Source organism: Schistocerca americana, chromosome 7, assembly GCF_021461395.2.
Source record: "Schistocerca americana isolate TAMUIC-IGC-003095 chromosome 7, iqSchAmer2.1, whole genome shotgun sequence".
Lineage (NCBI taxonomy): Eukaryota > Metazoa > Arthropoda > Insecta > Orthoptera > Acrididae > Schistocerca > Schistocerca americana.
Window position 1 is genome coordinate 42,261,973 of NC_060125.1, and position 16,339 is coordinate 42,278,311.

At 46.3% G+C, this 16,339-nt stretch overlaps 1 protein-coding gene across 1 annotated transcript in view; it reads right to left on the reverse strand.

The window, feature by feature from the left end:
- LOC124622573 (serine/threonine-protein kinase RIO2) overlaps positions 1-16,339 on the reverse strand; it is an 81,532-nt gene that overhangs the window by 47,112 nt on the left and 18,081 nt on the right. Inside the window, exon 7 of the mRNA XM_047148321.1 lies at positions 15,222-16,026. Within this exon, the coding sequence (XP_047004277.1) occupies positions 15,249-16,026 (778 nt within the window). The 3' untranslated portion in view covers positions 15,222-15,248. The remainder of the gene's footprint in view (positions 1-15,221; positions 16,027-16,339) is intronic.

The following is a 16,339-nucleotide window of genomic DNA, read 5'->3' on the forward strand; positions in this document are numbered from 1 at the left end:
CAGACCTAAATCCTATACAACACCTCTGGGGTTTCAGAACACTGACTTTGTGCCAGGCTCACCGATTGACATCGATACCTCTCCTCGGTGCAGCACTCCATGAAGAATGGGCTGCCATTTCCCGAGAAACCTTCCAGCACCTGACTGATATATATGCCTGCGAGAGTGGAAGCTTCATCAAGGCTAATGGTGGGCCAACACCATATTGAATTCCAGCATTACCGACGGAGGCCACCATGAACTTTAAAGTCATTGTCAGCCAGGTGTCCAGATACTTTTTATCACATAGTGTACATCAATCCCAATCAACGGAAGACAGCTAAAAACAGGGACATGAAGAAAGGTCCATAAAATACGACATAGGGAAACCGAGGTCCAGAACTAAAAATTAAGCAGCCTTTGGCACAACAGATAAAAAGTAAAATGAGAGTGACAGCCCGCATGTTGTTCACTAAAACAGCAGATCACTCAGACAGCAAACCCAAATGGGAATGCAAATGGAAAAAAAAGGGCATTCCATCAGGGAATGGCAGACAGTTAAAAGTTGAGCGCAATGTGCACAAAGTACAAAGTGGTAAGGGAGCACCACTTAACAAATGGCGACAGCTAAAAAGGCAGTGCCCAATACACAACCTAGTTAAAATGACCTTCTCATGGTAGAAGGGCCAAGAGGAGATCGTCCAAGCTGCTGGGAGAGGCTTAATAACCTGGAGGAAGGGCCAGTGGTGATGCCAAAGTGACACCATCTCCCGACAGATGGCACGCAGAGCTCATTGGAGGGAATATAAGAACTGGGAGTCTGAAGTATGAGGACTGCAGCCTTGGCAGCAGCCTCTTTTCCTGTCAGACCGACATGACCAGTAACTCACATAAACATCACAGTGTCTCCATCAAGAGTAAGCAAGTGACAGTTTTCCTGGACCCATTGCACTAAGGTTATGAGAGAGTACTGTGCACAGAGGCTTTGAAGAGCACTGAATGGGTGAGCAGAGGGCACAATTGAAAAGCCTGTGTCGCCGGACATATTGTGTGGCCCGATACAAGTTGAAGAGCTCTGCTGTAAATACTGAGCAGTCTGCCAGAATCCAATACTGAAAAATGTTTGTGCCAAAGACGAAGGCACACCTGACACTAATATCAGTCCAAGAGCCATCAGTGTACACAAAGCTACTATCGCGTAGTTTCATGTGAAGGTTGTGAAACTTAAGGTGATAGAATGAGGCTGGAGTAGTGTCCTTAGGAAGTGAATGAAGGCCAAGGTTAACACATGCTGTCGCCAAGGTGGTGAAGGGTTCACACCCGCCAGGAAAGTTGCAGGGAGCGTGAAGTTAATCTGCCGGAGCAAGAGCTGAAAGCAAACTCCAGGAGGTAACAGACCCCATACTGGCGGTCAACAGATTTATCGAAGAAGGAGGTATAGGATGGGTGGCCACGCATGGCAGACAAACGGCATGCATATCTGCTGAAGAGAAAGTCACAGCGGCAGGACAGTGGCAGTTCAGCAGTTTCTGCATACAGACACTCAACCAGGCTAGTGTAAAAGGCTCCAGTGGCCAAATGGATGCCACGATTTTCGATAGTATTGAGACAACATAAGAGGGACGGACTTGCAGATGAATAAACAAAGCACCCATAGTTTACTTTTGAACGGACAAGGGACCAGTACAAACAGAGAAGGGTAGTTTGATCTGCACCCCAGGAAGTACCATTGAGGATACAGAAGACATTGAGGGACTGCGTACAGCAGACTGGCAGGTAAGTCACATGGGAAGAGCAAGATAGTTTGCTATCGAGCAGGAGCCCAAGGAATTTCATAGTTTCAAAGAATGTAAAATCAACAGGACCAAGATGTGAAGATGGTGGGAGAAACCAACTGCACCACCAGAAATTCATACAAACAGTTTTGTAATGCGTAATAGACAGACATCTATCCACACCAGCACACAGGAATTCCAAACTTCATCAGGATCTACTGCAAGTGCTATGACAGTTAGGCAGGTGGTGAGAAAAATGGAATTTCATGGTCAAGTGGCTCCTCATAAGCCACACATCACGCCAGTTAACGCCAAACGACACCTCACTTGGTGTAAGGAGCGTAAACATTGAACGATTGAACAGTGATAAAACGACATGTGGCGTGACAAATCATGATACACAATGTGGTGATGCAATGGCAGGGTGTGGATACTGCGAATGCCCGGTACACATCATCTATCAGGGTTTGTAGTGCCAACAGTAAAATTCAGAGGTGGTGGTATTTTTTAAGGGGGGGGGGGACTTGCACCCCTTCTTGTTTTGCATGGCACTATCACAGCACAGGCCCACATTGATGTTTTAAACACCTTCTTGCTTCCCACTGTTGAAGAGCAACTACTCATAATGCACGGCCTTTGGTGGAGTGGTTACACGACAATAACATCCTTGTAATGAACTGGCCTGCACAGAGTCCTGACCTTAATCCTATACAACACCTCTGGGACGTTTTGAAATGCCGACTTCGTGCCAGGCCTCACCAACTGACACTGATACCTCTTCTCAGTGCAGCACTCTGAAGAACGGGCTGCCATTCCCCAAGAAACCTTGCAGCACCAGATTGAATGTATGGCTGCGAGAATGGAAGCTGTCATCAAGGCTAAGGGTGGGCCAACACCATATTGAATTCCAGCATTACCGATGAAGGCCACCACAAACTTTTAAGTCGTTTTCAGCCAGGTGTCCGGATAGTTTTGATCACATAGTGTACGTCAATCCCAATCGACGGAAAATAAGATGGTTTTGTCAACGAAAGCCACTGTCCATGAGTAAAGATGATCAAGACATTGCTGAAGATGCCGCTCAATGAGATAGGTGAGTGCAGAACTGAAATACATGGCAAAACCATCAACAAAAGGAGCCGGAGATGCCTGGCGAGAGAGGGGTCATTATAGGGTTAGTGGCGATAGCGAGGAGGACGACACTCAGGAAGGAACCCTGAGGCACACTGTTTATGTGGAGAAAGGTGTCTGAGAAGGCAGGACCAACACGTACCGTGAAACCCAATCTTGTAGAAATGCCCGAAGAAAACAGGGCAGGCACACACAGAAGCCCAACATGTAAAGAGTACAGAGGATACCAGTTCTACAGCAGGTGGTGTACGCCTTCTCCAAATCAAAAAACGCTGCCACAGTCTGGGATTTCCGCAGGAAACCATTCATGACGTGGGTGGACAAAGTGATGACATGGTCAACTGCAGAACAGCACACTCGAGGTCCACACTGTGCAGTGGTTAGCAAATTGGCAGACTCTAGCCACCATACAATCCGGGCATGAATCATACATTCCGTCACCTTGCAAACCCAGCTGGTGAGAGTGATGGGGCGGTAGCCAGAAAGAAGGTATTTGTCCTTACCAGGCTTAGGTATGGGTATGATAGTAGCTTCACACCAGCATCTGGGGAACATGCCCTCTGCTCAGATGCAGTTGTACTTATTAAGCCTGTCCGCAAGAGAAAGGTGCTGCAACATCTTAATGTTAACAGCACCTGGCTTTGGGGCGGAGGATCGGGATGAAATGAGAGCACAATCTAGCTCCCTCACCATAAAGGCAGCATTGTAACACTCACGATTCTGAAAAGAAACGAGTATTACCCCAGCCTCCTCCACTCGTTTCCGATGGAGGAAGGCAGGCTGATAGTGGGAGGAGCTCAAGGTGTTGGAGATAGCAACAGGGTCCACAATGATCGTCTGATACTGTCAGGCCGAAAATTGGGGAATGGGTCTTGGACCCAGAGAGCCGTCAGAGGTTGGCCCACACGATGGAAGAGGGAGTGGAACTGTTAAAATAACTACTGAATGAAATCCAGCTAGCTTTCTTGTTATCCCACAGAATGCAACGATACTGTGCATGCATCTGTTTATAATGATTGCAGTTTGCCATCGTACGATAACGGTTAAAAATGCAGGGAGCACGTCTCCGCGCGCAAATTGCATCGCAGCGTGCCTCAGCCAACCGAGGGACCGGTACACGGCGTGGTACAGAGGAAGTGCGAGGAATGGAACATTCTGCAGCAGTAAGGATAACATTTGTACGATATTCCACCTGGTCATCACAACTGGGGAAATCTTGTACATCGAAGGTCACCAGGGAGGAACAAGGCTTCCAGTCGGCCTTAGTAAGCTGCCATTTGGGTGTGCACATAGGTAGGGTAGGAGTCAGCAAATGGATAAAACACAAGAAATGGTCGCTCAAGTAGGTGTCAGAAAGAACGGCTCACTCGAGACAATGGGCAAGCTGTGCAGTGCACAAGTACAGGTCCAAATGGGAATATGTGTGCGAGGAGTCTGAAAGGAACATGGGTGCTCCTGCGTTAAGGCAGAAGAGGTTAAGTTGATTAAGAAGGTCAGCCCAGAAGGCACCTCTCAGAGTTTCTGGGAGAACCCCAAAGGGGATGGTGTGCATTAAAGTCACCCAGCAGCAGAAATGAATGAGGTAGCTGCCCAATAAGCTGAAGGAAGTCTCCCCTGGTGACATCGAATGACAGAGGGATGTAAACGATATAAAGAGAAAAGGTCAAGTGAGGAAGGAAAAGGTGAACTGCAACAGCTTGAAGACGGGTAGGGAGAGTCATGATGAAAAAATGAAGGGCTGTCACCCCAGCAGCCACCAAGTACCAGCGTATGAAGACTCGCTACTACGGGGCAGAGGCAGGAGGATGCTGCTGCATGAGGTCTACCAAAGTGTGTTTTCTTCTGCTGTTGGCCTGCAGAGTCCAACAAAGAAAAACAGTAGGTGGTGCGCACCAGCGATATGGAGGCTGGCCAGGCAAGGGTAGCACATGGTGACACCGTCAATGAGGATCTTCAAGTGCTGAAGGAGAAGACCGTTTGCGTTTGTTGGACTTCTTCAAGGCTTTCCGATTAGCAGAGAAAGAATCAGATGTTAGTTGGCTGGAGGGACGTAGGAAGTCTTCACAGGAGTATTCACTCTTTCCTTTCTGGCCCACCGGTTGTGTAGCTGGTGACAACCTCAGAGCTGAATTGAGACCGCATGTCTGCACGGCCACATCACTTGGGGAGTGAAATGTAGCGAGAACAGTATTACAAGTGCCGGATGGTAGAACACAGGGTTTGCAATTAGTCAGTAACTTGAGAATGAGCGTGTTGTTGTTGTTGTTGTTGTTGTTGTCTTCAGTCCTGAGACTGGTTTGATGCAGCTCTCCATGCTACTCTATCCTGTGCAAGCTTCTTCATCTCCCAGTACCTACCGCAACCTACATCCTTCTGAATCTGCTTAGTGTATTCATCTCTTGGTCTCCCTCTACGATTTTTACCCTCCATGCTGCCCTCCAATGCTAAATTTGTGATCCCTTGATGCCTCAAAACATGTCCTACCAACCGATCCCTTCTTCTAGTCAAGTTGTGCCACAAACTTCTCTTCTCCCCAATCCTATTCAATACCTCCTCATTAGTTACGTGATCTACCCACCTTATCTTCAGCATTCTTCTGTAGCACCACATTTCGAAAGCTTCTATTCTCTTCTTGTCCAAACTGGTTATCGTCCATGTTTCACTTCCATACATGGCTACACTCCATACAAATACTTTCAGAAATGCCTTCCTGGCACTTAAATCTATACTCGATGTTAACAAATTTCTCTTCTTCAGAAACGATTTCCTTGCCATTGCCAGTCTACATTTTATATCCTCTCTACTTCGACCATCATCAGTTATTTTACTCCCTAAATAGCAAAACTCCTTTACTACTTTAAGTGTCTCATTTCCTAATCTAATCCCCTCAGCATCACCCGATTTAATTTGACTACATTCCATTATCCTCGTTTTACTTTTGTTGATGTTCATCTTATATCCTCCTTTCAAGACACTGTCCATTCCGTTCAACTGCTCTTCCAAGTCCATTGCTGTCTCTGACAGAATTACAATGTCATCGGCAAACCTCAAAGTTTTTACTTCTTCTCCAAGAATTTTAATACCTACTCCGAATTTTTCTTTTGTTTCCTTTACTGCTTGCTCAATATACAGATTGAATAACATCGGGCAGAGGCTACAACCCTGTCTCACTCCTTTCCCAACCACTGCTTCCCTTTCATGCCCCTCGACTCTTTATAACTGCCATCTGGCCTCTGTACAAATTGTAAATAGCCTTTCGCTCCCTGTATTTTACCCCTGCCACCTTCAGAATTTGAAAGAGAGTATTCCAGTTAAGGTTGTCAAAAGCTTTCTCTAAGTCTACAAATGCTAGAAACGTAGGTTTGCCTTTTCTTAATCTTTCTTCTAAGATAAGTCGTAAGGTTAGTATTGCCTCACGTGTTCCAACATTTCTACGGAATCCCAACTGATCTTCCCCGAGGTCCGCTTCTACCAGTTTTTCCATTCGTCTGTAAAGAATTCGCGTTAGTATTTTGCAGCTGTGACTTATTAAACTGATAGTTCGGTAATTTTCACATCTGTCAACACCTGCTTTCTTTGGGATTGGAATTATTATATTCTTCTTGAAGTCTGTGGGTATTTCGCCTGTCTCATACATCTTGGTCACCAGATGGTAGAGTTTTGTCAGGACTGGTTCTCCCAAGGTCATCAGTAGTTCTAATGGAATGTTGTCTACTCCCGGGGCCTTGTTTTGACTCAGGTCTTTCAATGCTCTGTCAAACTCTTCACGCAGTATCTTATCTCCCATTTCATCTTCATCTACATCCTCTTCCATTTCCATAATATTGTCCTCAAGTACATCGCCCTTGTATAAACCCTCTATATACTCCTTCCACCTTTCTGCCTTCCCTTCTTTGCTTAGAACTGGGTTGCCATCTGAGCTCTTGATATTCATACAAGTGGTTCTCTTTTCTCCAAAGGTCTCTTTAATTTTCCTGTAGGCAGTATCTATCTTACCCCTAGTGAGACAAGCCTCTACATCCTTACATTTGTCCTCTAGCCATCCCTGCTTAGCCATTTTACACTTCCTGTCGATCTCATTTTTGAGACGTTTGTATTCCTTTTTGCCTGCTTCATTTACTGCATTTTTATATTTTCTCCTTTCATCAATTAAATTCAATATTTCTTCTGTTACCCAAGGATTTCTATTAGCCCTCATCTTTTTACCTACTTGATGCTCTGCTGCCTTCACTACTTCATCCCTCAGAGCTACCCATTCTTCTTCTACTGTATTTCTTTCCCCCATTCCTGTCAATTGTTCCCTTATGCTCTCCCTGAAACTCTGTACAACCTCTAGTTATTTCAGTTTATCCAGGTCCCATCTCCTTAAATTCCTACCTTTTTGCAGTTTCTTCAGTTTCAATCTGCAGTTCATAACCAATAGATTGTGGTCAGAATCCACATCTGCCCCTGGAAATGTCTTACAATTTAAAACCTGGTTCCTAAATCTCTGTCTTACCATTATATAATCTATCCGATACCTTTTAGTATCTCCAGGATTCTTCCAGGTATACAACCTTCTTTTATGATTCTTGAACCAAGTGTTAGCTATGATTAAGTTATGCTCTGTGCAAAATTCTACAAGGCGGCTTCCTCTTTCATTTCTTCCCCCCAATCAATATTCACCTACTATGTTTCCTTCTCTCCCTTTTCCTACTGACGAATTCCAGTCACCCCTGACTATTAAATTTTCGTCTCCCTTCACTACCTGAATAATTTCTTTTATCTCGTCATACATTTCATCAATTTCTTCATCATCTGCAGAGCTAGTTGGCATATAAACTTTTACTACTGTAGTAGGCATGGGCTTTGTGTCTATCTTGGCCACAATAATGCGTTCACTATGCTGTTTGTAGTAGCTAAGACGCACTCCTATTTTTTTATTCATTATTAAACCTACTCCTGCATTACCCCTATTTGATTTTGTATTTATAACACTGTAATCACCTGACCAAAAGTCTTGTACCTCCTGCCACCGAACTTCACTAATTCCCACTATATCTAACTTTAACCTATCCATTTCCCTTTTTAAATTTTCTAACCTACCTACCCGATTAAGGGATCTGACATTCCACGCTCCGATCCGTAGAACGCCAGTTTTCTTTCTCCTGATAACAACGTCCTCTTGAGTAGTCCCCGCCCGGAGATCAGAATGGGGGACTATTTTACCTCCGGAATATTTTACCCAAGAGGACGCCATCATCTTTTAATCATACAGTAAAGCCGCATGTCCTCGGGAAATTTTACGGCTGTAGTTTCCCCTTGCTTTCAGCCGTTCGCAGTACCAGCACAGCAAGGCCGTTTTGGTTAATGTTACAAGGCCAGATCAGTCAATCATCCAGACTGTTGCCCCTGCAACTACTGAAAAGGCTGCTGCCCCTCTTCAGGAACCACATGTTTGTCTGGCCTCTCAACAGATACCCCTCCGTTGTGGTTGCACCTACGGAACGGCCATCTGTATCGCTGAGGCACGCAAGCCTCCCCACCAACGGCAAGGTCCATGGTTCATGGGGAGAACGAGCGTGTAAGGTACTTTTTTCTTAACCTGGATCTCTTGGACAGCTCGCTCATCAAGATACACGGGACAACCTCGAGAGGAGGGGGTATGGTTGCCACTGCGGTTGAAGCAGCGGGGAGAAGGAAGCAGACAATCGCCCTCATGTGCATCCCTACCACAGGTTACACATTTGGCTGGGTGTTGACAAGACATTCGAGTGTGGTCAAAACAATGACACTTGTAGCAGCACATCGATTTCAGAATGTATGGTTGGACTGTAATAACTTCTTAGTCTGCTTTGATCTTGGATGGAAGCACCACTCCATCAAAAGTGAGAAAAAGAGTGTGTGTGGGCACTAAGAAGGCATCCACATTTTTCATCACCTGATGGATGGCAAAGGCTCGCTGATCAGAGAGGTTTGTCTGTATTTCGGCCTAGGTTGGACAGTCAAGCAGGCAACTGTAAATAACACCACACGAAGAATTCAGAGTTCTATGGCCCTTGACACAAACAGGATAGCCGTGGAGAAGTGAAGTGGCAAGCAGTTGTTTTGGTTGAGAATCAGATGTAGTCTCCAAAAGCGAATTGCCATTCCATAAACGAGAGCAGGATTTCATACGGCCGGCAATTGCATAAACACCTTTCTGAATAATAAACGAATTTACCATTGCGAAAGGCTGACTGTCTTCAGTACGTGAAAACACGAGGAACCGTGGTGCAGCTGGGAGGGTCTTTGAATCAGGAGCTTCATTTCATTTGTCTGGTAGATTTGGACTGCAAAGATGACGATTGGCTCATTGCAAGGAAATCCCCCTCAATTGCCAGCATCTCCGATGGTGCACTCCTTCCAACTGTGGGCCTCCTTCACAAGGGGGTACACCCATCTTAGGTGATTGTTCCCACCTCAGGTCACACCTCCCTATCACCTGACAGAGGGACCAATCAGCATTTTGGGAAGGTAGCAGCTCAGGTAATCATCCCTCCCTGGGCCTCACCTGTACTACGGGGTATGTGTGAACCCTATCTGTTGGTCTGGGGCTGGGAATTACACATTACCCAGTCACCTGTTACACGTCAGATGCATGGGCCAGCCTTCAGGAGTGCACAGGGAAGAAGAAGAAGAAGAAGAAGAAGAAGAAGAAAGGGGAGCCTCAAACGCCAAAGTGGAGGAAGGATAGGAGAAAGTGAAAGAAGAAAGGAAAAAGGAACGAAAAACAGTGGTAAGACAGTTTGAATGTTAGCTACAGACAGTGGGGAGCATTCCCAAAAACACCCCAGATATGTTCCTCACAGGAGGGGAAAAAGAATAGCAAGAGGACAGACATGCAGCATGGAAGGGAAAATATGTTGCAAAGGCTGGGGCCCCATGATATCCATGCACAAACATGCCAAAGAGCACTGAGCTCCTGGGGGCAGGGCTAGTGCAAAAGGCACCACTGGCTAAATGGATACCACGATGCTGAACAAGGTCCAAGAGGAGCAGTGTGGAAGGGGCCACTTGCCCAGAAACTTGATAACCATAATCCAGGTGAGAGACAATGCTTGAAAAAGGTGGAGAAGGGTTGAACGATCCACACCAAGAGGTGTGGCCAAGGAAGCAAAGGACACTGAATTTACGAAAACAGTCAACCTTCAGATGACGGATATGGGGCAACCAAGTAAGCTTGTTGTCAAAAAGAAGACCTAAAATACAGAACTGAGAGACCACGGTCAGATGTTGGGCATTGAGATAGAGCTCCAGATCAAGAAGACCATAGTACAGTGACAGAAAAGCACCACCCTCTATTTAGGGGAGAGAACTGAAAACCGTGCGAGAGTGTCCACGTCAAAGTGTGCCAAATGGCATCCTGGAACTGTCATTCTGCAGAGGCCACGGAGTGGGAATCTGCCCAAATACAGAAACTATCCACATACAGGACAGGGGTAACCAACAGTCCAGCAGAGGCCACAAGTCCATTAACACTGATGAGAAGTAGAAGGACACTTAATACGGAGCCCTGTGGAATGCCATTCTCCTGGGTCTGTGGAGAGCTCAGAACAGTGTGAACCTGGACTCTGAATGACCAGTGATACAGAAACTAGCGAATAAAAATCATGAGTGTAAGAAGGATCTGATGGCACCAAGCTGTGTCGTTGGCCTTACGAAGATCAAAGAAAACTGGAACAAGATGGTGGTGCTGAAAAAAGGCTTGTGCTGAACTGTGGTTTTCAAAGCAGATGATCAATCAGAGACCATACCTCCCGAAAGCCACACTGGTAAGGAGATAAGAGCTCCTGAAACTCAAGGACCCAACTGAGCCAACAAGCCACCATCCATTCTAGTAACTTGCAAGGTTCATTGGTCAGACAGACTGGCCAGTAACTATCAAGGAATGATGGATCCTTGCCAGGCTTAAGGATAGGATCCATAATACTGCCTCTCCATTGAGAGTGGAAAATGCTTTGGAGCCAAATACTGTTAAATACCTGGACGAGATACGGGTGTTGTGGAGGAATGAGATGTTGAAGCAATTGGTATGGACGGAATCAGAGTCAAGAGCTGATGTGGGAAGAAGATGGCTGGAAGCAGCTCCTTTTCCACAGAAGGTTCACTATAGGATTATACCTGGCAATGGGTAAAACATAAGAAGGAAGCTTCAGCTCGCTATTTCTAGAGGAGGAAGGCAGCTGGATAGGAGGCTGACACCAATGCCGTCGCAAAAACAGGTTGTGAGGTGTTCTGCGAGAACTTATGGATCTGTACAAAGGCCACCTGGAAGTGCAAGGCGCATAATGGAAAACCTGCTGACGACTTTGGAGGGTGTGGAGTGTAGCCCACATCCGTGATGGAGGAACAGAAGAACCTAGGAGAGGAGACAAAGTGTTCCCAACACACCCATTTGCTCTAAATGATTAAGTAGCGGGCTTTAGTGTGAAGATGTTTAAAGGTAAAAAGAGCGGCAGAGGACAGGTGCTGCTTAATATGTTAGAAGATGATCACGGATAGTGGTGGCAATGGTTGTGCTCCATCATGGAACTGGTCGATCGCGAACATGGCCCGTAAAGCAGGGAACGGCAATGCTCGCAGTGTGGGTTATCTTATTGGACAGATCATGGATGACTTCATCAATACAACCTGACAAAGAAGGTGGAAACATGACCCAGGAGGCTTACATAAGCCAGTCAGCATGAGGAAAGTCCAGGGTGGTAACCAGATCATTGGGAGTCAGGAAGGGAACAAGAGAATCAACGGCAAGTGGTCACTATCACAGAGGTCATTGTGTGATGACCACTGTATGGAAGGAAGAAGGGGAGGGGAAGGGAGTGAAAGATCAATCACAGAGAAAGTGCCATATGCTGCACTAAAATGAGTAGGGAAACCATCATTAAGAATGCAAAGGTTGTGGTCTGCAAGAAATTGGTCAATGAGGGACCTCCCCCCCTGACTAGATGAAAAAGCACTGCTTGACAAAGGGTGACTAGCTTTAAAATCCCCAAGGAAGAGGAAGGGAGGGTGGAGTTACTGAAGGAAGGCAGTTAGGACAGCATATGTAGGTGGCCTGTCAGGAGGAAGACAGAGATTGCAAACTATGATTGCAGAGTCCAAGTGGACTCTAACAGCAACTGCTGCCAAGGGGGTATGAAGTGGGATCCATGTACTAATAGTATCCGTACGGTACAGTGTGTAGACACCACTGGAAGACCTCAAAGGGATGATGCCGTGGACCATATTCAAAGACTGGTGAGGTGTAATGGACACAGGGATGTCGCCAAGATGGTCACAAACACAAAGTGCTGCAGATTGGGCGGCAGAAGTAGTTTTGATCAACAAGGAATCCGACTGCATCTTACTGAGACACTGCACTTAGCCAATCTTGTCTTTGACATTTTCCACAAAAAATAATGGCTCTGTGGCGGCGAATGTTCCCCGTACATCCTTAGACCAGGTCTGGCACTCATCCCCGGGTGCAGCCCTGGAACGGAAGGCCAAAGGGACATAAGAAGCAGCATTCAATGATCCGTTACCAACTGAAGAGATGGCCATAGAATAACGGCCAGATTTTTGGAGCATGATATGCTTCATACACAAAGTATCTGCCACTCCAATCAAGGGCTCTCCTGGTAGGCACCACTTAGCCATAGCAACGGCTTTTTGGCACAGCGGCCACATTGCTGAGAGTTCTGAAGCTCTGGGATGACAAGCGACGATTCCTAGGCATACGTGGAGAGGCAACAGTTCAGGTATCGCTGTGTTGTGAGGGGGGGCCAGATGGGTACACAGTAGCCCCACCACGCAGACTGGCTACAAGTGTTTGTGACCTAGTGGGGAGGTGGGGGGCTACAGCAGAGACAGAACAGGAGAAGGAAGGGAGGAAAGGAATCCATACCACTGAGTGGTTCTCCAAATTGCTCACACTACGGAGAGAAAACATAGAAGTGGAGGTCAAATCCCAAAGGAGGACCAAAAACGCCATAAAGGAAGGATGAAAGGGAAAAGGTAAGGAGAAATAAAACAAGAAACCAGGGGGATAACCAGGTTGAAACAGGTAATAACACAGAGAGGGGAAGGAGGGAATAGTGGGGAAGTAGTGAGGATGGGGAGGGAGGGGCACGGGGAAGGGAAAGCAGCCCTGAAAGGAAGAATGGACTGTAATAGCTCACTGTCCTGTGGGTGCCACACACAGACTAATGAACGAACCATGAGCCGCTTGGGGGGGGGGGGGGGGGGGGGAGAGAGATAAAGATTGCATTTCATTATCACAGAGTCTAAATGGACCCGAACAGCCATCGCTTTCAGTGCAGTATGAAGAGGAAACCAGGAACTAACAATGTCCATGTGGACCAAAGTACGACACCACGGGAGGCTCGCAAAGGGCCAACCTGGATCCAACAGACGGCTTAGAAACCAAAAAGAGTCAGTGAATGAGTACCCACAAAATGAGATTCCTCAAACACAACACAAGCTACAGAGTAGAGAGAAATAAGAGGCTGCAATTCTGGAAGGTGCCAATATAAACCATTACAGTTCCATTGGAGGCTTCTTATCCTGAAGGAGGGGGGTTCCTCGAGGGTGCTAGAGAAGAGAGTCTCTTCTGCAGCTGAGGAGAAGGATTGGTTCCATAAGGGGAGGGAATGGGAACCACCAGGGAGGAGGAAAGGGGAGGGAGAGGGGGAGGAGGCAATAGAAGTAAATGTAGACATCAAAGATATCAGGCAGAGATGATCAAATTTATGTTGGGCCTCAGAGTAGGCTACATGGTCGAGAGTTTTGAATTCCTGGAGCTTCCTTTCCTTTCTAGAGATCAAGCAATTCTGTGAGTGAGGAAAATGTGGACCAGAACAGTTCACACACTTGGACGGTGGTTTGCAAGGACTCGCCACATGGAGAGAGCAGCTGCAGTCCCCGCAAATAGGATTCGCCTCCCATCCCGAAGATATGTGACCAAATTGGAGACACTGGAGGTGGGATATAGTGCTTCACATGGCAACGGTAAACTGTAACTTTGATTTTGTCAAGAAGAGCACCCTTCAAAAGCCAGGATGAAAGCACCAGTATCAATGTTATTGCCCTTAGGACCTATCTGGACTCACTGGACAAAATGAATGCTGCATCATGCCAGATTAGTCCAGAGTTACTTGTTAGGTTGAAGAAGGAGGAAAATAATGCCCTGAGTCTTATGTAAGGACCATTGAGGAATAATGTTCACCAGGTTGGTTGGTTGGTTGGTTTGTGGTGTAAAGGAACATGTCTCCTAAGTGCACAAAAGGGCTGACTGAGAGAAGAGGTCTTAATCAGTAGGGAACCACTTCGCACATTAGTAAGTGAGCCAACTTTACCAAACTTATCTTTGGTACATTCTACGAAAGAAGAGCAGTTTGATAGCAGCAAAAGTCTCCTCATCTTGCCTGGAACAAACCAAGTAACAGGGAAAGGGTTTCGCCCTGAGCTGGTGGGCCTGGACCTTCTCCCATGGGGTGGCCAGGCAGTAGTAGTCTGAGGAAGCAAAAGCAGGAGCAGAGAGAGAACCATTCCTGTCTCAAGAGGCGGCCACGGAAGAGCGGCCAGAGATATGGAGCTTAGCACACTTCATGTGCAGAGCAGACAGCCTTGTACCACCGACTCTGATCAGTCTCTCACTCTATGGACGCCACTGCACTGTGGCAAAGGTCACCTGACACGGGTGTCATTGCTGGGAGTTCCAAAGCCCCAAGAAGATGAGCTGCTACTCCTCAGCGTATACGAGGTGGTGGCAGCTCAGGTAGTAGAAGTATCATGCCTGTGTTGTCATACTTAACAGCCCCACCCCACAAACTGGCTACATGTGCTTGTGATCTAGTGGGGAAGGAAGGGGGAGAGAGAAACATATGCCAGAGAAGCTAGGGAGGGAGCTCTTCCCCAAATGGTTCACACCACTGAAACAAAATTTATGAATGGATGTCAAACTCCAAGGGGTACCAGAAAAAGCCAATAATAAAAAAAATGAGAGTGGAAACATATGACACAAGACCAAAAAAGAATAGCGGAACTAAGGAAATAGCTGGATCATCATAAAGGAAAACACCAAGGGAGAAGGGGGCGGGGGGGGGGGGGGGGGGAGGGGGGCAGGATGAGGATGAGGAGGAGGAGGAGGAGGAGGAGGAGGAGGAGTGGGTATGGGGAAGGGAATGCAGCTAAGGAGAGAAGAAAGGCTGCAATAGCTTGAGGCCCATGCAACACACACAATGGGGGAGGGGACTGGATCTAAATGACTGAACCATTCAGTCCCTCTTACACTACTCTCTACTGCATAATTTGACTTGACACATTAAACACACTCACCTCTTGAGTTCTGCCTGCTAAGGAATATTACGCCCAGCCCCATATTCCAGTTGACTGCTTGATGGTATCATTGTTGTCCCTGCGGGCACGCGTCACAGCACTTGCTTCCCCCTTCACGCGCATTCTGTGACGAGCCAGCACTGCTTCTCGTTTCATCAATGACTTCTTTACACGACTTTGGATGGCCTGTGGAGCAATTGTTGCAGCAGTGGACGTACTGCGAAAGCTACGAGTGTCAAATGAGCCTGTCGTTACACTGTTACAGTCCCTTGTGTTATCATCATCACTATAATCACTGTGAGAAAGGCCCATGGCACTGCCTTCACAATCCTCCTTATCATGCTCTTCAATTTCATCTTTAAATTTAATGACCCTAGATAATTGCTCTGCAGTGTTCTGGCACAATTTTTCATAATTTTCTTCACATTTCTGCAGGTGTTCATTTCCACCCTCCTCTGTATGTTGCTGCTTTGCGTCAACACAACTACATTCACTTACTGAACCCTGATTCCCAGTCCTTTCATCACATGTGCTAATACTTTCTACCTTGACATCTCTTTCAGACAAGCTGTACACAGTCTGAGCTTCTGTTACGTTTCTCTGTTTGTCAGACATCTGAGATGATCCCTCTTGTACTAAATTTTCTACTTCTTGTCTCAGTTCATCCACATTTACACTACTGCTGTCATCCTCAAGGTCACCAGTTCTGTCATCTTCCTCAACGCCCATTTCAATGTTGAGATATTTGTCCATCTGCCGTGTAAAACCACTGGCAAGGACCTCAACATCCAAAGTATCTTCTCTCCTGGAAGAGAGATAACGTTTATGAGAAAAAGGAAGATTAGGATTTAATGTTCAATTACTGACAATTTCATCGAAGACTATGCACAGAATGACTGAACAACGACAGTACAAAAAATTGTTTGTAGCCTTTTTTTCCTCTGCACAGTGTGCTACAAAGGGAATTACACCTTTAGTCTCCTTTTAAGAGCTTTGAGCACATTTGTTTACTGAAATTACAATGGTTGCTAGTTATATCAACTATCCAACTTCTAACAGTTCAGAGGGTGTACAATTATGGGTTGGCTACTTCACCTGGTCTACTCTACATTTTATTT